The following is a 26435-nucleotide window of genomic DNA, read 5'->3' as shown; positions in this document are numbered from 1 at the left end:
GTTTTTTCTTTAGGATAGAAGTCGGGAAGAAAGGAAACAGTACCTTATTTGGCTCAGCTGTGAGTGATATTTACACATTCATAATGTAAACACTGGCTCTGGGTTTAAGAATTTTGATAGAACTCATTTAGGAGAGGGGCACCTGGGTGACTCAGTCGGTTATGTATCCAAACTCTTGATTTCGGCTCGGGTCATGATCTCAGTTTGTGACAGCACAGAGCCTGATTGGGATTCTCTCTCTCCATCTCTTGTCTGCCCCCACCCTCAATAAATAAGTAAACTTAAAAAAAAAAAAAAGAACTCATTTAAGAGAGTGTGTGGAAGAGAAGAGTATACCTGAGGGGGAAAAAAGAGGTTGACATTAGCTTTCATCTTCCATAGTAGTGTGTGAGGTTGATCACTAAAGAAATTATCATGTGAGCATGTAATTTAGATGTATGGGTTGGGGGGAGACCCAATAAAACAGAGACAGCTGAGAGTTGAAAGTAATTGTATCTGATGGTGGGATTCAGGGATGTGGACAGCTAGACAGAGAGAGAAATGTTCTTTTTACTCATTAAAAGTCTTTCACATTTGGTTTTTCAAACTATGGTAAATTTGATGAAACACTTCTGAAATGAAAATGAAATGAGTCCCAGAGAGATTAGTCTGTCTTATGGTGTTTGCTCTTGTTTTGTGTTTGTTAACCTTGACTCCCAGGCTAGCATACAAAGTCCCTGTGGACAGGAGTGACATCCTGTACTGTGTTCAGTATTGCTTGCAGCACCTGCTACATGTTAATTAATATCTTCATATTTCTGAAATTTTCATTATATCTCTTAAGAGCTAATGAAGTTCCCCAAAGTGTGTTAGTGGAAAAATTTAAATAGATAACATACTTTACATTTAACCCCTGATAATGAAAATGACTTTCTCCCTCCTCAGGCTGACACTTGTCAATGGCTTTGCAGTACAATTTTAAAATCTCTTCTAACCGAGCGTGGCACAACTGATTTCAAAGTATAACAGTCTGAAATCAAAACAGACTTGGATAAAATAAGGCAGTAGTTACACATTAAAACCCTAAACTGACTTGCATCTATTTGTTGTGAGCCTGGGCTTTGGAGCCAGAGTGTCTGGGTTTGCTTCTCCGACTTTACTGGCTGTGTGATCGGGGCAAATTATGAAAATGTTATGCCTCTACTTCCTCATTTGTAAAATGGAGATGTGGTAATCCCCATCCCCATGGATCGTGTGAGGATCCAATGAGTCAACACGAAGTGCTCAGAGCATCACTGCTGTCGCTGTGAGCCACGTGACCACTTCTGGCTCCTCGCCCTACCTTGTTTGGTACCTCATTCTCCATATTCTTTTAGACCCACTGCTAACCCCAAGCCAGCTTCATATCTGACCTCCCAGCCTGTCCCCATCAAATCCATGCGCTTAGTTCTATTTCAAACTTGTCCTCACTCTTCAGGTATAAGTGTCTATAAAACCCTACATACTCAGGACTGGATTCTGCAGGAGACAATATGCCCACAATGAAATTTCCAATGCTCCCTTACTCACTTTCACAAAGGCTTGTTTTTCAATGGTAAAGAAGTGTTGTGGCTTTGACAAACACTGAGAAATGCTGTATCTAAAATCATCTTGAATGGGGTATCCCTTACAGCCCAGGAAGGGGTGAAGACAGAGCCCCTCCTCTACTAGATGGAGTTGATGCATAACTTCCTCACCCTGGTATCTTAATCATCTAACAAAACACCTGGCATAAAGGGTGCATTCAATCAATGTTTTATTAACTGGTTAGTAAGCAGCTATTATATGCATGTTACAAAGAAATCCATACAAAGAACTAGAAGATTCGGGTTCTCATTCATGTTTTTGTCACTAATAAGTTGTGGCAATGGTCAAGTCACTGTACTCATATGGGACTTGGCTTCCTCATCTTCAAAATGAGAGCATCAAATAGATGTTCTCTTAGTTTCTTTCAAGTCCTGAAATTTGACTTGGGTGGTCCAAGGGAAGTCAGAAAAGCTTTCCAGTGGAAAGCCTACTATAGAATCCGGCAATGCAGCATAGCTTCTTGGAGAATCATCATTAGACCTGTGAGGTGCATTGGTAGTGCTGGCCTAGCCCAGTGCTTCTCAGACTTAAATGTGCATACATTACTTGGGAGATATTAATAAAATGTATGTTTGGGGTGCCTGGGTGGCTCAGTCGGTTGGGCGACTGACTTCTGCTCAGGTCATGATCTCACAGTTCATGAGTTTGGGCCCTGCATCGGGCTCTGTGCTGACAGCTCAGAGCCTGGAGCCTGTTTCAGATTCTGCGTCTCCCTCTCTCTCTTCCCCTCTCCCGTTCATGCTCTGTCTCTCTCTCTCTGCCTCTCAAAAATAAAGAAACTTAATAAAAATTAAAAAAAATTTTTTTTAACGTTTATTTATTTTTGAGACAGAGAGAGACAGAGCATGAATGGGGGAGGGTCAGAGAGAGAGGGAGACACAGAATCTGAAACAGGCTCCAGGCTCTGAGCAGTCAGCACAGAGCCCGACGCGGGGCTTGAACTCACATACCGCGAGATCGTGACCTGAGCCGAAGTCAGACGCTTAACCGACTGAGCCACCCAGGCGCCCCATAAAAAATTAAAAAAAAAAATGTATGCTCTGATTTGGTGGGTCTGGAGACCTGAGATTCTGCATGTCTAGTGAGCCTCCAGGGGATGCCAGTGCTGTTGGTTCTTGACTATCAGATGCTGGCCCCTGCTTCATTTATGCAGCCTTTGTCTTCCCCAGCTCCCAGAAGCAGGGTGTAATTTTGGGTCTCATCTGCAGCACCAGGCTCTCATTAGTCACTTGGCCAACAAGACCCAGAATCCAGGGCACCTCAGAGGGAAGCCCTGGGCATCTGTATGATCTCTGAGTTATGGCATCCCTGGCATCCACACTGAAAATGTTGAGGTTCTATGAGGTTACTATGACTTGGTAGTTTTCCCAAGAATCCTAACTCTTCCTTTGGTGTCCTGAAAGACTAAACTTGTCTCTTTTTTTTAACGTTTATTTATTTCTGAGACACAGAATCAGAAGCAGGCTCCAGGCTCTGAGCTGTCAGCACAGAGCCCAATGCGGGGCTTGAACTCGCAAACCGTGAGATCATGACCTGAGCCGAAGTCGGTCGCTCAACTGACTGACCCACCCAGGAGCCCCCTAAACTTCTCTTGAATGCACAGTCTGCTTGTTTCGGACCATGAAATATAGTCTAGCTCACAGTAAGGCTTTAAAGATCTCCAGAAAGGAGCCGCAGCTCCATATGTCTTGTTCCCAGACTGGCTGGGCTTCTACATTGAATAGACTTTATCTCCAAGAACTCTTCAGGTTCTATCCAACTTTGTGTTTTCACTTGACACATGGAATCTTGGTTTTCAGTGCCTTGCTTGACCAGACTTCTTGCATTGATCATGCTTGTCTGTCTAAATCTTCTGCGGCCTCTGAATACCATGCTTTGAACTGCCTAGCTGCACTCAACACAATAGCCTTTGCAGTAGTTTGATTCCCCCAAATTAGGTCTCAGAGATGAAAGAAAGGTCCTGCTACTGATTCTTCATTGCCCCTCCACCCTGCTAGTTCTGAGTTGTATTCCTTTAGTCTGATCAAGTAATAAATATAATTCAAGTCTCATTCTGCACCTGGGTTGGCTTGCAATCCAGAACATCCTACTGGGAACTGTGGATCGTAAAAAATAGCAAGAAGATGAGGTAGAATAAAACTAAAGGTACTAAGATATATTTTTTAATGTTTATTTATTTTTAGCGAGAGACACAGAGAGATAAAGCTAGCAGGGGAGAGGCAGAGACAGAGCTGGAGAGAGAATCCCAAACTGTCACGTGGAGCCCGATGGAGGGCTCAATCCCACAAAGTGTGAGATCATGACCTAAGCCAAAATCAAGAGTCAGATGCTCAACTGACTGAGCTACTCAGGAGCTGCCTAAGATGCATTCTTAAGATAAATTTAGGCCATCAAGCCTTTGGCTGTGGTTACACTTTCTTTTTAAGTTTATTTATTTATTTTGAGAGAGAGACAGAGAGAGAAGGAGAGCATGAGCAGGGGAGGGGCAGAGAGAGAATCCCAAGCAGGCTCCATGCTGTCAGTGAAAAGCCCAAACACCGGGTTTGATCCCACAAACCATGAGATCATGATCTGAGCTGAAATCAAGAGTCAAATGCTCAATCAACTGTGCCAACCAGTGGTTACACCTTTTTAAGCTAAGCTGTAGGAATCTCTCAGCCATTCTTCACAACTATTTTTAAAGCCTGTGTCCTGGACGTTCATTAACATGGTAGCTCATGGAAGCTTCTTTAGTGTCTGTCTCTGGAAGATACTGAAATCATCGAAGAGATGCTTAGTGTGTAACCAAATTCCAGTGAAGAGCTTATAATGTGGTTCTACTATATTCTACTAAAGATAATTTTGTTAAATAGGATAATACAGTTTCTACCCCCATACTTAAGAATTTAAACTTCTCTGGGGCACCTGGGGGGCTCAGTCAGTTGAGTGTCTGACTCTTGGTTTTGGCTCAAGTCATAACCTCACAGTTTATGGGATGGACCCCCATGTTGGGGTCTGTGCTCACAGCACAGAGCCTACGTGGGATTCTCTCTCTCTCCCTCTTCTGCCCTTCCCCGGCTTGCATGCACATGTGCTCTCCCTTTCTATAAATAAATAAATAAATAAATAAATAAATAAATAAATAAATAAACTTTTTAAAAAGTTAAACTTTTCTGAGTTATAAACTTAATCCTAAAGAGTATTGTGGCATAGAACATATTTAGCCCTCTGAATTACCTAAAAATTTTACATCAAAATCCCTAGTCCTAGGATTTTTACTTTGCTGCCACCAGCATCCTTAGCTTCTACTGGCATTTCTAGTTCAGATACTAGATTAACAGAAGAGGACTGAGTAGGGGAATCAAGTGACATTAACTTGCATTTTTAACCCTAGTCTAAGTCCCTGGAAACTCCAACACCCTAGGTCAGATATTAATTTTCATCACCATCCCATCCAGAGGCTACAAGTGCCTGCAACTAAGGTCCACTGTCTGAGGACTCAACAAAGCACCATGCTTAGGAGTGCAGTGTTGGAATCAGATTGCTCCAATCCTGATTCATTGCTGACTAGCATTTCTGCATCCTGTCCCAGTTTCCTCTTCCGTAAAATGGGGCTAGTGAGAGTACCCACCTCATAGAGTTGTTGTGAAGTTAATATAAGCAGAGCATCTAGAATACAATAAGCTCTACATTCACTATTGTTATTATCTTGTAGTTTCATGAGCTGCAGCCAGTTTATTCAACACAGAACTCTACACTGAACAACCAAGATAGTGAGTAGATAAATGTTCAAATACACCAATATTTATTTGTTTGTTTCTTTTAAAATTTATTAATTTATTTTGAGAGTTAGCATGAACAGGGGAGAGGCAGAGAATGAGGGAGAGAGAGAATCCCAAGCAGGCTCCACTCTCAGTGCAGAGCCAACATGGGGCTCAATCTCAGGGAGTGTGAGATTATGACCTGAGCTGAAATCAAGAGTCCGATACCTAACTGACTGAGCCACCCAGGTGCCCCCAAATACACCAATATTAAAGTCATCAAACAAATTTCAGTGTAATCTCTGAAAAGATAAAATCTTAGGTCTGAGGAGATCTAGTCTATTCAAGTCAGTGTTTCCCATCTTTTTAATTGAAATTTATGTTAGCAACTACATCTTTTATCGTGACCCAATAATACATTTTTATTATCAAAGAGGGAAAAAATATCCCCAAACTAAGAAATTGGAAAACTGTGTGTTCCTGTGTCTTTGCTTATGTCATAAGAAAATCACTCAAGCAACCTATTTAAATCAGAATTTGTTAGCTGGTGCTCTCCTTGTAATCTCTGCCTGACAGCAGTCCATGTTTCCATGTTAATTGTCAGACACAACTGTTGATGGATAAAACCCTGTTACTCTAATTATCAGCCACATATGTAGTCATAACATTAACTTCACAGATCACTCTGTCTCAGATTGATATGGATGGTCATATTTCTATGACCTTGGAAAATGAATTTTTTACTTTCTTTCCCATTTTTTAAAACTAGCTGCTTAGGTAAACATTCTATTTCCCAAGTATGTAATCTTTCTGTATTCATATCCTCTCTGAATGGATATACTCTTATCACTTGGTTGTTTCTCTGGCCATCAAGTAAATGAATTCAGACATATGTTGCAGATCAATCAATCTGAAAAATTTATCTAACAACATCATGAAATGAAAATTTCAGAAAACATTTTCACTTACTGTATATAATACATTCTGATTTTTTTTCTTGTTTTAATTTCTTAAAAAAATACTACTAAGACCCACACAATATTGATTCCATGGTCTATTAGTATTCTTGGAACCACAGTTTGAAAACTGCTGTACTAAATTTCCCAAAAGAGACTACACAGATTTATTATTTTTAAATGTTTATGGAGAATATCTGGCAAGGATTTGACTCGGAAAGTATGGGAAAGAGAGTACTTTCAAAACATGAGAAATAGCTTTAAATGTTCCTGGGGAGTGATAAGTCAAAGTTTCTCTTTTTGTAGGAGTAGAAAGAGATACATAATTGACCAAGAGTTAGCAGCAGTTTGCCAGCCTAAGAATGCAGAATGAAGAGGCCAATGGGAGACGTGTGCTTGAAAGCAAAGAGAGGTAGGCCCAGGAGGCTGCACGATCTGACAGGGTCACAGGGGTCAAGGAGCAGCAGAAGCTACCAGAGGCACAGCTAGAGGGGATGGCACTCAAGAGCTGAAAAGTGCAAGAGTAGACCAACACAGGAGGCAGAAACCGAATGAAAATGCTGAACAGGCAAAACTATATGGCAACAGTTTTATGGGGAAAAGCCCGAGGCTCTTCTTAGAGAGAACAGCAATCAAAGGAATTCTATAGCGGAAGGCCCCTCTGCAAATGGCTGTAGTGACCAACTGTTCCATTTTTAAAAGCTTGACCCCTCATCAAGATTCTCCTAGAATGTGAATCACTGTTCTATCTCCAATTGTTCAGAGATTGATATTAAACTGCTTCTAAATACTTGCCCCCATCTGCTCCTGCTCCCCAATTAGCCCTAGTGCAAATGTCTCTCCGTGCATATGGACATTGATATGGATAAAGCAATGGATCAGAGTTAGGTAAAGATAAAAATAATAAACATTAAAACAAGAAGTGATATGTGTGACATAAATTTGTAAGGGGTATTTAGAGGCAAACTAAGTTTTTTTTTTCTCCTATTTGCTATGCATTTTAATTCTGCTGGTAAGGCACAGTTTTCTCTCTTTTCTATATACAATGTTGGCAGCTACAGTATCTATTAGAAGATATTGTTGCTAATCTTTAAAAGGAGTTTTTAAATAATGTTTAACCAGTGTATGGCATGTATATTTGAAGTTAATAAACTTAAAAACATAATAATTTAAAAATAATTTCAGGGATGACCAGGTGGCTCATTCGGTTATGCGTCTGACTTCACCTCAGGTCATGATCTCGTGGTTCATGAGTTCAAGCCTGAGTCAGTCTCTGTGCTGACAGCTTGGAGCCTGGATCCTGCTTTGGATTCTGTGTCTCCTTCTCTCTCTGCCCCTCTCCTGCTCACATTCTCTCTCCCTCTCTCTCTCTCTCTCTCTCTCTTTCTCTCTCTCTCTCTCTCTCAAAAATAAACATTAAAAAAATTAAAAATAAAATAATTTCAGATAATAAATGACAACTACCATTTATTGAGGTTAAGCATTTATACAATTATCTCTAATTAAAGATGAGTACAACTATGATACAGAAAAGCTAATCAATCTACTGAAGATCACAAAATTATTAAGTGACAGAGCTGGGATTCCAACCTGGGTGGTTTGGCTCCAGAGTCTATGTTTTTATCCAGAGTCTATGGCTTACTCACGTAAGCCAAAGAAACAAAAAGAAAGCCATATCCAAGAAAATTTTGCAAAGTAAAAGAGAAAATTTCAAAAGCAGTTAGTGAAAGAAGTCAGTACTCTAAAGCAATAAAAGTTTGCCTCTCAACAACACTAGAAAGGAGGAAATGACATTTTCAATGTACTGAAATAAAATAATTTCCAATCTTAAATTATCTACTCCATGAAAATTTATTTCTCAAATAAGTATAAAGTAATATATCAGGCAAACAAAAATTAAGTGTTTGCCTCCAGAAGATCCTCACCAAAGGAAATTCCAAAAGTATATACTTCAACAGAAAGAAATGACCCTAGATGAAATGCCTAAAATGCAAGCTGGGGTGGGAAAAAAAGTGGTAAATATATGGCAAGTTCCAAAGGAAATAACTCTTGCATACAATAATTAAAAATAAAATTATTTTGGGTTAAAAAATGTATAGTAATATAAGTCATTACAGGAAAAATGATACTTGTTAACTTTAGACTTTGATAAGTATGTATGTTGTTCTGAAGGTAACCACTAAAAGCATTGGAAAAAATGTATAATTTCAAAACTCATAGAGGAAAAATGAATGATAAAATCATCCAGAAGGGAAAAGAGAAAAACAAAAGAGCTGAGACAAGCACAAATACAAAATAACGGGGTAGATTTGAAACCAAATATACACTTAATATACATTAAGTATAAATGTATTAAATTCCCCAGTCAAAATACAATGTTATCAGACTATATATGAAAATATCCAAGTGCATGCCTTTGATAAAAACACAATTAAAACACAAGTACACAAAAGGGTTGAAAGCAAAAGTTTGGAAAATATATACTGTGAAAATAATAACCACAAGAAAGTCATTGTCCTTTAGTAATATCAGACAAAGCATACTTTATGAGGAAAAAAACATTATTACAAAAAGCCCATGAGTCATTTCAAAATGATAAAATGCTCAATTCACCAAGAAGATACAGCAGTTAATCTGATTGTACTAAGACCACAGTTTCAATTATAGAGAGCAAAATTTGACAGAACTACAAGGAAAGACTAAACAATGATGATCACTGGGAGAGACTTAAACACACTTCTTTTAATAACTGAATTTTTAAAATTAAAGGCAAACAAACAAGAATAGAGATTTGAACAAGACTAACAAAACCGACCTAGTGCACATATACATGAACTGCCTCAGCAACTGAGGACTGCACATTCCTTTTAAGAGCAATGGAATATTTACACAATAAATCCTTTCCTGGAGGAAAAAAGCAGGTTTGAACAATATCAATCATACAGAGCATTTTTTATTACCACAGAACAACATAACCTAAGAATAAAAGCAAAAGATAATTTTCTGATATAATACATACAAGTTCCATATAGTTTGGAATATCAGAAACACATGTTGAAATGGCCCATGAAATGAGCCAAAGAATAAATCTAATGAAAACTTAAAAAAAAATTTTTAACCATATGATAATGATAATGATAATATGATATGATAAAACTTGTGAGGGGCGCCTGGGTGGCTCAGTTGGTTAAGCATCTGACTTTGGCCTAGGTCATGATCTTGCCATTCGTGAGTTCGAGCCCTGCGTTGGGCTCTGTACTGACAGCTCAGAGCCTGGAGCCTGCTTCAGATTCTGTGTCTCCCTCTCTCTCTCTGCCCCTCTCCCACTTGCTCTCCGACTCTATCTCTCAAAAATAAACATTATAAAAAAAAAAAACTTGTGGGGTGAAACCAAAGCAATGTTTAGAGAAACTCATAGTCTTAAAACACATACATTAGGAAAGAAAGGACTGAATATTAAGCCAGACATTTACCTCAAGAAGTCAAAAGTTAGAAAAAGAATATAACCCGCCACATACACACATACCAAAAACAAGTAGAAGAAAGATATGATTACTGAAACAAAATTAACTTATGAGGGACCTCTGGTGACAATGATCAAGTAAAATACACAAACCACTACTGTAAGAAATGAAAAGACACACACTTCAATACAAATACATCAGGGAGATTAAAAGTATGAGAGAAATTTTAAATAAGATGAAAAAGTTTCTAGAAAAAGCAACTTAAACTTGACTCAAGAAGAAATAACCCCAATGTTCTATAAACAGGGATGATAGTCAAAATATTTAAAACTTGGTTTGACACAAGCACAAACCATTAGAACAATAGTGACCCAATCAGAACTGATGCCAACTATGGTATCCATAGAATAATATTACTAATTTTATATTTTCTCACAAAGAAACAAACCACTAGGACCAGATGGCTTTACTGATGAGTTCTTACCAAATATTTGAGGAGAAAAGTTTACTCCAAACTTACAGAAATGTCACCAGAGAATAGAAAAACATGATTATATTTATCAACTCACTTTATGAGTCTAAAAAAATCTTGTTACAAAAAATATCTGACAAAGACAGTATAAAAAGGAAAATTTGTAGCCCAATATTGCTCTTAAACAGTGGCAAAAATCCAACACGAAACATTAACAAACTGAATCCAGTAAAATTAATACAAGACCAATTTGAGTTTATCTTAGGAACACAAGATTGATTTAACATTTAAAAAATCAATTGGGGCACCTGGGTGGGTCAGTTAGTTGAACTTCCAACTCTTGATTTCAGCTCAGGTCATGATCTCAGTGTGTTGGGATTGAGCCCGGTGTCGGGCAATGTGCTGAGTGTGCAGCCTGTTTGAGATTCTCCCTCTCTCCCACTTTATCCCTCTCCCCTGCTCGCTTGCTCTCAAATAAATAAAATGGAAAAAAACTTTTTAAAAATCAATTAATATATTAAAAGAGAAAAATCATAAAATCATCTTTATAGATGCAGTAAAAGATTTATGATAAAAATTCTTAGCGAAGTGGGCAGTAGAAAAAAATTTCCTTAATGTGATATGGAATGACTACAAAAAAAGTTAAACATCATATATTATGGTGACACACTTGAAAGTTTCCCTTGAAAATCAGGAAAAAGAAAATGATCAACTTGAATCAGACTTTCCTGATTTCTTATTTTCAGATCCATTCTACTAGACAATACAGATTCCATATTCCTGTATATTTTCATCTATATGACAAGAGGATGTTCTCTACTTTCAAGTTATAATGGTCAAGTTAAACTCTATATCTAAATATAAGAGTTAGTTTTGTGATTGTATTACATACCATAGGTTCTGTTTCCTTTGGGGGTCTTTCTAGAGGAGGAATGTACCATTGAAAGCAAAGTTCTTTGTTTAAATCTTGTATGTTCATATCTGATGACACATCTCCTGAAGATGGGCTGGCAGAGAGCTTTAATGATGAATCAGAGCATAGAGTACTGTCATGACATACCTGGGGAACAATCAAAAACAGTTTAATTGTCGGTAAAAAAAAATGCATTCAATATTTAAAACACTCATTCAAAACCCATTCAGTATTGGCTATGTTATAAAACTCTGGGAGTTGTCTTAGTTTGTTGTGGGTGTAGCCTTTAAAACTGCCCCTGAGTGGCTGGCTCATTGGTAGAGGATGTGACTCTTGATCCCTGAGTTTTAAGTTCAAACCCCATATTGAGTGTAGAGATTACTTAAAAATAAAAAATGTTAAACAAACAAACAAATAAATGCTGTCCTTAATTACCACAGAAAAGATTCTCCTACAGAAAAATATGCTTCAAAACCTATGGGACTCAACAAATGTCTTCCATTTTTGGTGAGTCTCCCCAGGGAAAGATCTAGAGAGGAAAATGTCAATACTATCATTTCAGTCTCAAGATCACCTTAGATTCTTAGAACATCTACTTTTCTCATCTATTCAGTGGTGAATAAACTGAGCGTGTGATTATAACTTAATATCTACTTTCCAATAGCATTTTCTTCTATAATACTATATGCAAAATAAGACAGTTTTTACCGTAAAATAACATCAATTGCTCTCATTCTCTCTTTACACGAATGTGGCTGATTTGTAAATTCAGTCTTGGTGAATCTGGGCCTACCTTCTTTGATGAAACTCCTGAAACAGGAGTTTTCAAGGAAGATGAATGTGGAGAATGCAATTGGCAATATCATAAATTATTTCATTTTTTTTCGGAAGTAGAGGAGTTGCTACTAAAAAAAATCATAGTCTAGCCAGAGAGATATTAGTGATAATAACACCTCAAATATAAAAAGGACCCTCTTTAATGGAGTGCAGACTATTTTCAAAATTAACTTGTTTCACCCAAGGTGATAGCATGGTAGCTGGGAAGCAATTATTCTACTTAACTTTTGACATCTAAAGTATCTTAAGGCTTGTTGACCAAGAGGAACATGTCAGTAGGCAGTAAGAAATGCCTGGTATTTCCATAAGGCTTTGTACTTCCCATTATTTATGAGCTTATTCAAGATATAAGACTGTCAATGAAAGTCTTCAAAATAAAATAAAAAGAGAAATAAAGACACTGACCTTTCAAGTTGTCTACTGATAAAAGAAAAAATATGTCATGACTGAAAGGTAATATTAAAGATGCAAACTTTTCAGAAATGTCTAGATAAGCCAGAATCCTCACCTATTGGCACTATGATACTAAAAGCATGACCAAAATGACCAATAAAGAAGACTGTTAAGTTTGAATAATCATTTAAAAGTGCTAAACTAACATTAATTCTGTCAGGCAATTCACCAAAAAATTAGGTAAGTAATTGTTTCAAAAAATAATTTCTCATATTTTTTTCATATCTGAGTACTCTTCAGAGGTACAACTATTTAATAGACAACTATTTTAGCAAAGAATTCATATTTAATAACTAAACAGAGAAAACCAATAAGCAATATTTACTGTTTCAATACATAGCATTTACCAACATGATGGTCTAAACTATAACAAAAGTCAATGTCAAAATAGGCATTTAATTTTCCATTATCTTTAAAAAAATAAAATCTAGTTGCTAATGGAATTAATTATATATGCTAACTGATGGACTATACACTGAATATTTTTGATATGTCTGATCTTTTCTTTGAAAGGAACGAAAGCCCTATCAGAACTCTTGTTTGCCACAGTCCCGTAAACAACAAATCACTTTACTAGTCAAATATTTGATCTTACCACACAGTCTGAATGTGAATAACTTAGCATTGTGCATAATTTTAATCATATTCTTTTTTCTTGGAATTTTTAATGTAATTTGTTTGGCACCTTTGTTTTGCCATCACAAAGTGTCAATAGACCTCACAACATGTAGACACGTACAACTGAGAAGCATGTCACCTAGCAATGATCACTCTGGAAAGATAGCTACTTTTTGGGGGGAGGAAAAGCGGGATTAAGTATCAAATTATGGGAAGAGTTTGATTGAAATAGCCTCCTGAGTGATTAAAAGCTCAAAAATGTTATTATAAAAATCAGCCAAGCTTGCAGTTTATTTTTTTTTAAATCCAAAGGCTCTATGCTCGTTAGCTGTCTACCCCAGTGAAACGAACACATGATTAGGTGGCTTGCACCTGTCAGGCAAGTGACAATGATCTCCAGAGCTGATTATTCTGGGAGAATGTTACATTAATTATATTTAAAAAAAGAAAAAAAGAAAAGCAAACAGGGTACAACAATCTTTGATAACACTGCTGCCATTAGACATGTCACATGTACTTACAATGTATTCAAGGTTGTATGCTTGGAGCATCATGCTTAGGAAACGGGAACTTGTGGGCTGCCCTTACTGGTAAAGTACTCAAGTAGAGCCCCTTTCAGACAATATTTAAGAAGCCACACCTATTATTTTCCAGACTCTTACAAAATATTCACAAGAACACATTCACTAAAACTGTAGTTCTCAGCCTTCTCATTCTCTGTCTTCTATGCCAAAACACCGGAGGCATCTGGGACACATGGCAGTAATCCTCAAATGTAGTCACAGTTTACCGAGGGGTGAAGCAGGATCTGGTGTTCGATGGAAATGATTTCATCCCACTCCTGTTGCTTCCTTCCCTGCAGAGGGCCGGACATTAACAGTATGTTCCTGGCCTTTCTGCCTCCTGTCACTCTCCTCCCCTGGAGAGCTACTTGACTGGTGAATTTGGGAAAAAAGAAATTTTGGATATGCACAGTTATGCTGGTTCTTCTTGGGAGAGAATGGTTTATTGGGAGTGAATGTTCTCTGCTCCTTCATGCAACAGATTTTAAAGGGGTATGTGTCCACACAGATTTTAAGGGGCCTGTAACGACCAAATCAACCAACCAAACAAACAAATGTAGCTGGATTGGTAAAATCTGTCTACTTTCCTATTCACTATTAGGAAGGCCACTTACCAGTAAATATAAACCACATCCAACAACATCAACTTTATGACTCATAAGAGTAGGTATTTTTTAATCTCAAGCTCTTACTCTTTTATTTTTCAAGTGATTTATAATCTGGGAGGAAACAGGGGTGTTGAGTATTGGGCATGCCAATACCCCAGTATCTGGAAACTAATTTAAAAAATCCTCCCCTGGGGGTGCCTGGGTGGCTTAGTTGGTTAAGCATCTACCTCTTGGTTTCGGCTCAGGTCATATTCTCATGGTTTGTGGGTTTGAGCCCATATTGGGCTCCACTATGACAGTGCAGAGCCTGCCTAAGATTCTCTCTCCCTCTCTCTCTGCCCCTACCCCGTTCTCTCTCTCTCTCAGAATAAATAAACTGAAAAAAATTATTATTGTCTACCCAATAACCTAGCTTTACTTTAGGTTCTCAATTTGGAAGAAATAACACTTTCAGGTCACTTCTCTGGGACAGACATATGGACATGTCTGGTATGGGCAAGTGTATAATCACAAAAATGGAAGCACTATATGGTGAAGTCCAAAGTCAAGATAATTGAAAATAAATGACTGATATTTTTTGTTTGGAAAGAATTCTATGCAAATGACTTACTTTATTCATTTCACAAATACATATTGGAAATTTACAATACACTGTGTCCACTTAAACTTTCTCACATGTGCTTCCTTCAGAAATATAACAGTGATTCCAAGAAGTTTTATAAAAATACATAATGTTTGAAAACAGTACCTTGACTGAGTTATATAAGGTTTTTTCTGAGAAAAATGTAGTTTCCACTCCTTGACATAGTTCTTTTGGAAGTTCATCAATACAAGAGGAAGAATACAGCTGTAAAAATCTTTTCAGGAAAAAATGCATTTCCTTTTGGCGCAATATCAGCCCAGAGTTGAAAAGGGATGTGAGAAGTGTATCATCTGGCAAAGAAATTCCAGATCCTGGCTTTGGAGATGCTTAGGGAAGAAAAATAATGTAGAGTCACGTTAGATAACACAATAGTCTCAGTATTGTTGGTATTTGCTCATTAGCCACGATCCCTGGAAATCACATCACCTCAGCTAGTGGCTGCCAATGTAATTCCTCCACTTTTAAGCTTACATGCTAATGGGATTGCTTCTTGCCACAGGAATGAAAGAAAATCTCAGAAGGGTGTGAGGATATTGCTTGAAGTTCTAAGTCTTGACAATGCGAAAACATTCTATCTAGTTGTCTTCTTTGGGACTCACTTCAAAAACAGATCTTAAAGCAAGAATTGAGTTGTGTGCAATTTATTTGACAAGTGATCTCAAGGAGCATAAGTGAAAGAACAAACAAAGTGTGATGGAGAAAAGAGCCAATGAGAGTAAGTTAATGAATGGGCTGCAGCTGTGGACAATGAGGGCTCAGTCCTGCTGAGGGCCTTCTGGAAAATAACATGTAGAATTGTCTGGGACTGGGAAGCTGGAACGGTTGCTACCATTCCCTACCTCATTAGTTGAAGGTTACTCCCTCCCAGATGTGCGGAATCCCCGGCACTCTGGGCTGTCCTGACAGTGGGCTGGGCGAGTCTCAGTAGGTTCAGAAAAAGCCCAGAGCAGAAAAGCAGTAAAACATGGGTGCTTGATGTGGCAAGGGCCAGCAGGTGAATTCAGAGGTGAGCCGGGCTGATGTGGGGCAGGCGTTGCCAGGGTGTGCTGCACTGGCACACTTCTGCATCCTTTGTCACCGAACTTCTCTTCCTCTTGCCGTCTGGTGATGCACTCCCCTGACACTTCCTGGGTGCTTTTCTATCCCACTGCTAGTCCCTGATAACTGTGCTTAGACACTCCGTGGCAGCCTATTTGCTCTGCTGGCTCCTCCATCCCTGGGCCCTGACATGGGTCAAACTGTCTTTTCCGCCTGTTTGCACTGATGAACAACACTAAATCACCAATGTCATTGCCACAGAGAAAACACAACATACATTGTCACAAACACAATAAGGACTGACGTGAAGTAGATTATAGCAGTTTTTCTGGATGCTCTTCTGACAGCATTAGATGATACAACAACAACAACAAAAAACTAAACAAAACAGTGAAATGAAGTTAAGTATCCTATCTGAAGCATGAATCTCTTCTCTTGTACATACTGAATACGGGAACATTCTCTCCTTAAAGCCAAAATTTTATCGTGTTCATTTTCTAAGCTGTCACATTACTATCACTCTGATTCTCGACTGTTTTGAGCCATGAGCCACACTGGCACTCTTGGGAAGCCCCTGGATGCCTCTTTATAATAACATTTTTAAATACATCAAATAAATAAAATACATAGAATGTCAAAGGAAGTCAGTTACATTGGAATACTATTCTGCCCAAAGATCTGTGTATCCCAGCTTAAGATCCGCTAAAATTTTCATCTTCTGATGAGAGTTCACTCAAAAAGATGTCAAAAGTACTTTATGATTCTAAGAAACAGGACTTGAACAAGAACTGGAAAGGAATGTGTTCTTTCTTAACACATCAAAAACCTACCTAGCAATTTGCTCATATTATTAATCCTTTGCAGATGAATATAGTAGCGCAGTAGAAGAATCCACGTAATATCCACTTTAGTCGGAGTCTTTTTTCTAGCATCTGTGTTGTCACACATGCCATCATTTTGATAAGAAAATGTACAGGCAGTCTGGAACACCACTTGGTAGTTATCTGCAAGTAAATAATAATAATAATAATGATAATAATAATAAGTGAAAAAAAGTTTTAAGACAAATACTATGCTTTCCTTGAAAAATAACCATATGTAAAAAAAAAGCAGAACTCATTAAGGAAAGATTGACACATGGGACTACATTCCCATTAAAAAACATTTTTGTATCATAAAAGACACCAAATGCAAAGTTACAAGACAAACCATTGACTGAGAAAAAATATTTATAACATGTATGAATTGTTTTTCTTGGGACACCTGAGTGGCTCAGTCAGTTAAGTGTCCCACTCTTGATTTTGGTTCAGGTCATGATATCATAGTTCATGAGATCGAGCCCTCTTTAGACTCTCAGCTGACAATGCAGAGCCTGCTTGGGATTCTTTTTTCTCTCTCCCTCTCTCGCTGCCCCTATGTGGCACGTGCATGCATGTACACGCACACACACACACACACACACACACACACACACACACACAGTTTCTCTCTCTCTCTCTCCCAAAATAAATAAATAAACATTTTAAAAATGATCTGTTTTTTTCTCAAATATGTATAGCACCTTGCACCAATCAATTTAAAAAAAATCAAAGAGTCCAACAGAAAAATGGGCAAAGAATTTCAACAGTCAACTCCTAGAAAAGGAGACTCAAATAGCCAAAATTTTAACATCACTAAAAATCAGAAAAATGCAAATTAAAGTGAAATACCATTTCCCATCTCTCCCTCGGTAGTTGATAGATATTAAAATCTGAAATAATAAATATTGATAACGGTGTGAGGAAACCAGAATTCTTATATACTACTTGCGAGGGCAACTTCTTGGGAAAGCAGTTTGGCAGGATCTAATACAACTGACAATGCGGATACTCATGTAAGTGTACGAGGACTCTTGTGTAAGACATTTATGACAACATTGTTGTAATATCAAAAAAATGGAAATTTGGAAAAATAAACAGAAGTCTATTCATTTGATGGCATGTAAAATGAATTAATTAGATTGATAAAGCAGAAAGTATCATGTAGTATCTCAGTTCAAGTTCCAGATGTACTTCTCACTACTGTGTGATTTGACCCTCTCTGTTCCTTAGGTCTCTCTGGGTTTTTGACTTCCTGGGTTTTAATCTTCTCATCTTTAAAATGGGCATGATAAGGGTGCTCCTGGATTGATCTTCACAATGTATACCAAGTTAACAAGCAGGTGATACATAGAGTATACTACCATGTGCATACATTTGAAAAAAACCCAATGAAATATTTTGTATTATTTATGTACACACACACACACACACACACACACACACACACACACACACAGATACATATATTAGTATTTTATTAGGGTTGTGGTTGCCTCTGGGAAGGAAGGGAGGAAAGATGAATAGAATTTTTTATGGTTAATGGTCTATGTATGTTTTCTTAAATAATAAGATGAACCCCCATGTACTTACCACCCAGTTTATCAAACAATATTCTCAGTACTTTTGAAGTACTATGTAAACCTTTCTCTAATCCCATTTCCTTCCTTCTTTCCTGCCTTCCTTCCTTCTTTTGTTTCTATCTCACATAAACTTTTTTGTTTGCAACCTTGTGTGCTAAGGTACACTTGCTAGTAACTTACTTTTAAAAAGTTCCCCAAAAGAGGGGTGCCTACCATTTGAGTCCTTATAAGGCCCTCATGCTTGACTGACTATCCAGCTAATTTTTCCTAAAATCTATAAAGGCTTTGTTCTACTGCTTTCTAGTATCTGTCATTGCTGGTGCAAAGCCCGATGCTAGTCAGATGTTTATTACTCTGTATTTGACCATCTTCCCTATTCTGTAATGTTTTTAATAAACTCCTCATTATTTGTGGTGATTTAAAATTTCATTTTGCATCTAGGCCTAGATCTTTTCATTCACACTGCTTTTGGAACATAGAACGCCTTTTTGGTGTGAACCCTCATCTCTCCTTTTGGTCTTGCAAAATATTCTTATATTTATTTCTTTGATGAAATAAATATAAGAACATACTGATTCTCTCAACTTGCTCTCTTTCTGCCTTTCCCTCTCCCTTTCTCTCTCACTCCACATATTTGGGCGCTTGATTTACAACAGATGTGATGCAGCAATGTCATGAAGAAGGTTTGTCTCCTCAATACATGATTCCGGGTTAATTGTATATCACATGGAAAAAAAATTAATCTTGACTTTGGCCTCACACCATACACAAGAATAGATTCTAGGTGAATTACAGATCTATATGTGAAAAGTAAATTTAAAAAAAGATGGTTAAGATAGGAGGGTATCTTTATAATTTTTGCAAATAAAAAGATTTCTAAAACTGAACACATAAAGTAGAAACCATTAAAGAAAACATTTATAAATTGGACAACATTAAAATTATGAACTTTGTATAATCAAAAGATACCACTAGCAGAATGAAAAGGCAAAACACAGGAGGGGTAAAAGATATTTGCAATACATATAATCTATAAAATGGTCATATCCAGAATCTCTCCATATTTCTAAAAAGAAAGACCGAAAACCCGCACGGAAACTGGGCATTATTCTTGAATAAGGAGTTCCCAAAAAGACTAAGCAAAAGCCAATACTATATATAATAGTGCCCTACAATTGTAGTCATCAGGGTAAACTTCAAATTCAAACCCCTTTGGGAAACTTCTTGGTAGTATTCACTAAAGTTGAAAAAATACATATCTATTAACCAGCAATTCTACTCCTTGGTATATGCATAAAAATGTGTACAGGGATGCCTGGCTGGTTCAGTCAGTTAAGTGCCTGACTGGCTCTGGTCATGATCTCGCAGTTCATGAGTTTGAGCCCCATATTGGGCTCTGTGCAGACAGCTCAGAGCCTGGAGCCTGCTTTGGATTCTGTGTCTCCCTCTCTCTCTGCCCCTCCCCTGCTTGCACTTTGTCTCTCATTCTCTCTCTCAAAAATAAACAAACTAAATTTAATTAATTAATTAATTAAGAAAATTTTTAAATGTGTGCTTTGTGCACAAAAATGTAATGTACAAGCATATTCATGGAAGCATTGTTCATGATAACCCCCAAATGTTTATCAACAGTAGAATGGATAATGAATTGTTATTATGTCCATCAAGAATGAACTACACAAATATAGTGTTGAACAAAAGAAGACAGATACAGAAGAATATAGACTATATAATTTCACTTACACAAAATCAAAAGCTGGCAAAACTAATCCATCTGTTATAAATTAGAAAGCAGGAAGGTTAAGATGTGTTAACCTTACTGTGGTAATCATCCATAATGTGTACATATATAAATCATTACATGGTATACATTAAACTTACACAATGTTACATGTCAATTATATCTCAATAAAGCTGGAAAAAAAGAGGGTTGGTAGGCAATGGTAGGGGGGATGATGTAGACTTCTGGATTATTGGATTTGTTCTATTTTTGACCCATGATGGTTGTATAGGTATTTCCTTTAGGATGTTGAATCAAGTTGTATCTTCATGATTTGTGTCATTTTCCATATTTATGTTATAATACAATAAAATAATTTTGTGGTGACTTCCAGCAAATGTGTCCTTATACTATTGGCATGTATCCTTCTCCTGGAAATCATCCCAAACAACACAAAACACAGGTAACAAAAACACAGATTCTATTTTCAGTAAATCAGGGAAGAGCTAAAACCCGAAACCACAAGTTGTATGGAATCATGCCCAAAGTAGCTGTCACCAAGTAGAGGATGCAATGGAGACAGAGGATAACACCGAGATATAAATCTCAGAAAGAAATAGCAATGCATGCTTCTTGATAGTGAGGTGCACATTTTTAAAACAGTATTACGGTGCCTGCTAAGTTGAGGCATGTTAAGACCCATGGTTCACAGTTTAAAGAAAAAGGAACAAAACTTTGAACGTGTATGTGGTAAGCTCTTTAAAAGTCAAAAAAATTCTTTGTTATAGCTTTTCAAACTACAAATGAAAAAATCAGTGAAGCATCATATAGAGTAGGTTATCATATTGTGCTGGCTACAGAAATGCACCCAAAGCCTACAGACTAATAAGTTGCCACAGTTGAATACATGTCCTGAAGTCTAAAACCAAAACGTCCTGTTTGCAACAATCTCCACTGGTTGAAAAGTCAGTAAACAAATTCTAGCACTTTCCAATAATAAAATAACTTGTTGAATTAAAGATATAGCTGCGTGGGCTCCTGGGTGACTCATTCGGTTAAGCATCTGACTCTTGATTTGGGCTGAGGTCATGAACTCATGGTTGTGAGACGGAGCCCTGCATCGGGCCCCATGCTGAGCATAGAGCCTGCTTAAGATTCTCTCTACCCCTCTGCTCCCCTCTCGTTCTCTCTCAAAATAAATAAACAAACAAACAAATAAATAAATAAAAATAGATGTAGCTGCAAACATGAAGACTCTATTAACAGCTCCTCTGCACAGTTGTACTTTTGCCTTGCACATGCTCAAATCTACAGACATTGTTGGACATGTAGTTTTGGTTCTATTTGACAGCATCGGCACCCACTGTTCAAAGATCTCCTTCTATGTGAATGATGAGCAGTAATGCAAGTGAAATGTGCCGTGTTGAATAGTCTTTCTGAATCCAGTGGTTTATCCTAGAATAACCGTGTTGATGTTTGCACTGACGGTGCAAAAGCAACAGTAAATAAAACGGCGGTGCCTTAGCACGAACCTAGGAAGGCAGTGACACCAAACGTACTAGTAATTCTTGCATTTTTCATTGCCACGCACTCATTGTAAAATGAACAAGTTAATTAAAGTGCCAGTTTCACTTAAGAATATCCCTGATAAAGCAGTAAAATTAATGTTATTAACTACTGACCCCGAGTACCCATCTTTTTCACATTCTGTGTGATAACATGGGAAACACACATCAAATATTTCTGCTTCATACTGAAGTGCAATGGCTGTCTTGAGGAAAAGCACTTCTGTGATTAAGTTGCAAACGGAATGCACTGCTCCACCCCCTACCCCTGCAGCCCACCCACTGAACAACTGAGGAGACAAACTGCTTTCAGACTTAAGTATGTGGCAAACGCTTTCTCACAAATAAAAGTAGTAGGTCTTCAAGGAAAACAACTGACAGTATTTGCTGCCAATGATAAAATTCAAAATTTTCAGTAAAAACAGAGAGTTTTGGAAAATTTGTATATGCCACCAGGGGCTTCCCAGTGCTTAGACTTTTCTGATACGAATGGCAGTGATACTTTAAAATTTTGATTTTTAAAAATTGTCCAGTGAATTGCACCAACATTTGGAAGTTCTACATAACCCAGGAGTCACTATTTTCCAAGTGTCTAATACACGATGTAACAAAATCATACCTGAGTAAAAGATCCATTCAAGCTGAAAGACTAATGTGTTTTAATGTAACAGGGTACAAAAAGTTCAGTGATGCTGCTTCAGAGTCTACATCGGAACTAACCTTTAAGAAACTACCACTTACCCAGGGTTGGTTTGGGACCAAAGAAGAATATCCACAATTATCTGAAAAGGCTCCTAAAATAATTCTCCATTTTCTGTCTACATATCTGTGTGAGGCTAGATTTTCTTCACGTATTTCAACCAAAATATTATCCTATAACAGACTGACTGCAGAAGTAGGTATAAGAGTCTAGCTATCTTTTATTATCCCAGACACTAAAGAGATTTTTAGTGTTCTTTATGCTAACTTGCAAAGGATTTATTACTGTTCTTTTAAAATTAATCAATATGATGGGTATTGAAGAGGGCATCTTTTGGGATGAGCACTGGGTGTTGTATGGAAACCAATTTGACAATAAATTTCATATATTAAAAAAATAAAAATAGAAAAATAATCAATAAACTTTAATTTTTCAGTCTTAATTTCTTTTTTTTTTTGTTCATATAACACAAAGATTTTTATTTCTATAGATTCCCAAATTGAGATTAGTGGGTCAAAGGTGGTGTTTACAATTTTAACAGCTTTTGCCTGATTAATTCCCAAAAGGGGTTGTTACATATTGCTAATTACTACATAAAGATTATATATCCCTGTCAGTCTTAATTTCTAATGTAACTTTATTTCTTCTATAATAATAGATTTGCCTAATTGTTATATAATGTAATTTGAAGGAAATTTGAAGTAAATTACATTTTTCTCCAAAATTATATATTTTACAAAGTTTTTCAAATTTATTTGCTTAGAGCTAAACAAAAAAACTCTAATAATTTAATTTCTCCATATCAGTGATTACTTTTGTCTTATCATTTATCATTTGTGGGGTTCTTTTTTTACTGTAATTTTCCTAAATAACTTTGCTAATAGTTTATTGTTTTTTTTTCCTGAAATTACAACTTTATTTTATTGTTTTTTTCCTAATTTATTACATACATCTTGTAAAATGATACAAAATAATGCCAAAGTTACCTTTCATGTCAATTAGTTAAAATTGTTTAGCCAGTTGCCTATTGCTAAAAAAAACCAACTATCAAGTTTTAAAACAAAGAAAACCCAATTCTGTGTTCTATTTAAGAGGCATATTTAAAATAAGATTATTGAGAAAGGTTGAAAATAAAAGAATGGGCAAATGTGTCCTAGAAAAATGTAAACAAACAAACGAAAGGAATATTTGTGAACCTACTATCAGATAAGCTAGCATTCTGGCCAAAAAGCACCAAGTGCAACAAAAGTGGAGCCTTTATAATGTTACAGGGTCTAATTCACAATAAAGATATGAGGTAGCTCAGTCTAATCCACATAAAGGTAGCTCAGTCAGTTAGGCATCCAATTCTTGGTTTCTGCTCAGGTCACAATCTTGAAGTTTGTGAGTTGAAGCCCCGTATCAGGCTGTGTGCTAACAGTGCAGAGCCTGCTTGGGATTCTCTCTCTCCCTCGCTCTCTGTTCCTCCCCTGCTTGTGTTCTCACTCTCAAAAGAAATAAATAAACTTTATATATATATAATTTAAATAGAATATTCATACCTTAAGTCACAGTTGCAACAATTAAAAAAAATACTATAGCTATAAGACAAGAGATAAAATGATAGTAATAGTAAGAGACTTCTATTCACCTTTTCCAGGGGTTGTCAAACTATAGTTCATGGGCCAAATCAGGCCTATCCATGTTAATGTATGGCCCATGAGCTAAGAATGGTTTTCATACTTTTAAGTGGCTGAAAAAAGGCAGAAGAAGAATATTTTGTGACATGTCAAAGTTTTATGAAATTCAAACATCAGTGTCCATAACTAAGTGTCAGTGGAACACAGCCACGTCCATTCGTTTACATCCTGCCTGTGGTGCCTTTCACATCACGGTAGGAGAGCTGACTGCTTGCAACAGAGATGACAAAGCCTAAAATATTTACTATCAGTCCCTTTACAGAAAACGTGTACTGACCCAGACTTTGTTTACGAAAAATCAAGTGGAAAAAACAATTGGAAGATAATAAAGTAATAGAGAGTCATCAATAGCCTCCATACACAAAAACAACAATCAGTAGAAATTCAATGAAAAAATTTTACAGTGCCAATAAAAAGTTTAACTATTTAGAAATAAACCTAACAAGAAACATACAAGATCTATTGGAAGAAAATGTTAAAGTACTCCTAAGGGACTAAAAAACAAAAAGACTTAAAGTAAAAAATATAGGACATGTAATATTCTTGGTTAAGATGACTCGATAACATAGAAATGTAAGTTATTCCTAAGTTAATACCTAAATGTAATGCAGCTCATAAAAACACAAGAGAACTTTTTTAACTAGGCAAGCTGCTTCCAAAGTTAAAAAAATAAAAGTCATAAAAGACAAACAATTTCGATAAGAAAGATTAGTGAGTGGAGACTCATCCTAATAGATATTAAATATAAGGCTATGATAATTAAAACAGTGTGGTGTTGAAGCCTGAATAGAACAGAGCAACAGGAAATGAATAAAAAGTACAGAAATAAGGCAGCCATCTGGAAAAACTAAATGTGTATCCATTTGTCATTTTTTACGTATTCCAAATAGGTTTCCATAAATTATTAAAAGTCTGTGGGAGAACACACTTATAGTCTTAGAGTAGGGACTAGATCTTTCTGATATAAATCCAGAAGTTATCAAAGAAAAGATTAATAATGTAGCCCGGGTGGCCCAGTCGGTTGAGCATCTGACTTCGGCTCAGGTCATGATCTCACAGTTCACGTTAGGGCCCCACATCAGGTTCTGTGCTGACAGCGCGGAGCCTGGAGCCTGCTTCAGGTTCTGTGTCTCCCTCTCTGCCCCTCCTCACTCCTACTCAGTCTGTCTGTCTATCTCTCTTTCAAAAATAAATAAAAACATTTAAACATTTTTTTAAAGATTAATAATTTATACTATTTTGAAATAGAACATTTCTTTATGGTATAGAACCACCACCAAAAAAAATTGGATAATTGGAATTCCAATTCCAATTGATAATTGGAAAAATATATTTGCAAATTAAAGGACTGATTTCTATAAAAGGCAGGGGGAAGAGCTTTTACAGATACTTAAAGAAATGAAAAAAAAAAAAACACCTCAAGAAAAACTGACAAAGATTATGGGCAGAGAGTTCACACAAAAGACGATTAAGCTTAGTCCTAGCAAGAGATGTGTAAATTAAAATGAAATCTTCTTAAAATTATACATGTGTCTGTTTGTGTGTGTATTCATAGATAAAGTGTACATGTGTGTGTACCTGTGTGTATTCATAGATATACATATATATCATATATATGTAAACTTTTGTACATAGGCTAGTATAGCTATTGGGTCAACAGACACATCGTATCTATTGGGTCAATAGATACACTATATCTATTGGGTCAATAGATACGTATATAAGGCACACATATATACACACATACAAGGTTACCTATAGTAGAGTTGTATGTAATAGCAAAAGAGTAGAAACAACCTAAAAAAAATCTATCAAAAGGAGACTAATTTAACTATAATGCAATTTATAGAGGGTTATTATGCAATGATAAAAAGACACTGTATGGATTTGAAAAATTTGCCAATAGATACACTTATATTAAGTGGAAGGAAAAAAGAGCAAGGAAAGTAATTGTGTGCACTAATATTTATGCTATTAATTGTATTGGTTTAGGGAAAAACATATCAATGTATTGGTGTGTGCAGCCATATTGGTTCATGCAACATCCATCCTAATCCCTGAATGTGCCTGCCTATATTGAAGTTACAAAGATAAAAATCACGGTTGCGAGATTTCCTTGCAGCAAGGGCCCTGCATGGGACTTAGGTGTCATGAATTCCACGCATTCACGTAGAAGTTGAAATTGGCACTGTGCTAGGTGGTGCAGGAGACAGGATTCGAGGCACCTCTCTTGCTGGTGTGGGTTCTGGCAGAGGCCACGTGGCTCTTGAGGCTGCAGCCAGAGCAGAGCCTCCTTCCTTTGCAGGCAGATTCCTGATTCTACAGCTGCCTTTACTCTCTGGTCTGAATGTTTGTGTCTCCTCCCAAATATGTTGAAATGCTAATCCCCAGTATGATATTAGAAGGTGAGGCCTTTGGGAG

At 36.9% G+C, this 26435-nt stretch overlaps 1 protein-coding gene across 4 annotated transcripts in view; it reads right to left on the bottom strand.

Annotated features, from left to right (window-relative positions):
• Window positions 1–26435, bottom strand: part of CFAP54 (cilia and flagella associated protein 54) — a 288803-nt gene that overhangs the window by 38289 nt on the left and 224079 nt on the right. For all 4 annotated transcript variants that reach the window (XM_042947439.1, XM_042947441.1, XM_042947440.1 and 1 more), the window contains 3 exons: window positions 16741–16914; window positions 14978–15198; window positions 11130–11297 (listed from right to left, as the gene is read on the bottom strand). In XM_042947439.1, the coding sequence (XP_042803373.1) occupies window positions 11130–11297; window positions 14978–15198; window positions 16741–16914 (563 nt within the window). The remainder of the gene's footprint in view (window positions 1–11129; window positions 11298–14977; window positions 15199–16740; window positions 16915–26435) is intronic.

The sequence above is a fragment of the Panthera leo genome, chromosome B4 (genome assembly GCF_018350215.1).
Source record: "Panthera leo isolate Ple1 chromosome B4, P.leo_Ple1_pat1.1, whole genome shotgun sequence".
NCBI lineage: Eukaryota > Metazoa > Chordata > Mammalia > Carnivora > Felidae > Panthera > Panthera leo.
The sequence above is the reverse complement of the archived record's forward strand: the minus strand, read 5'-3'. Positions and strand labels throughout refer to the sequence as shown.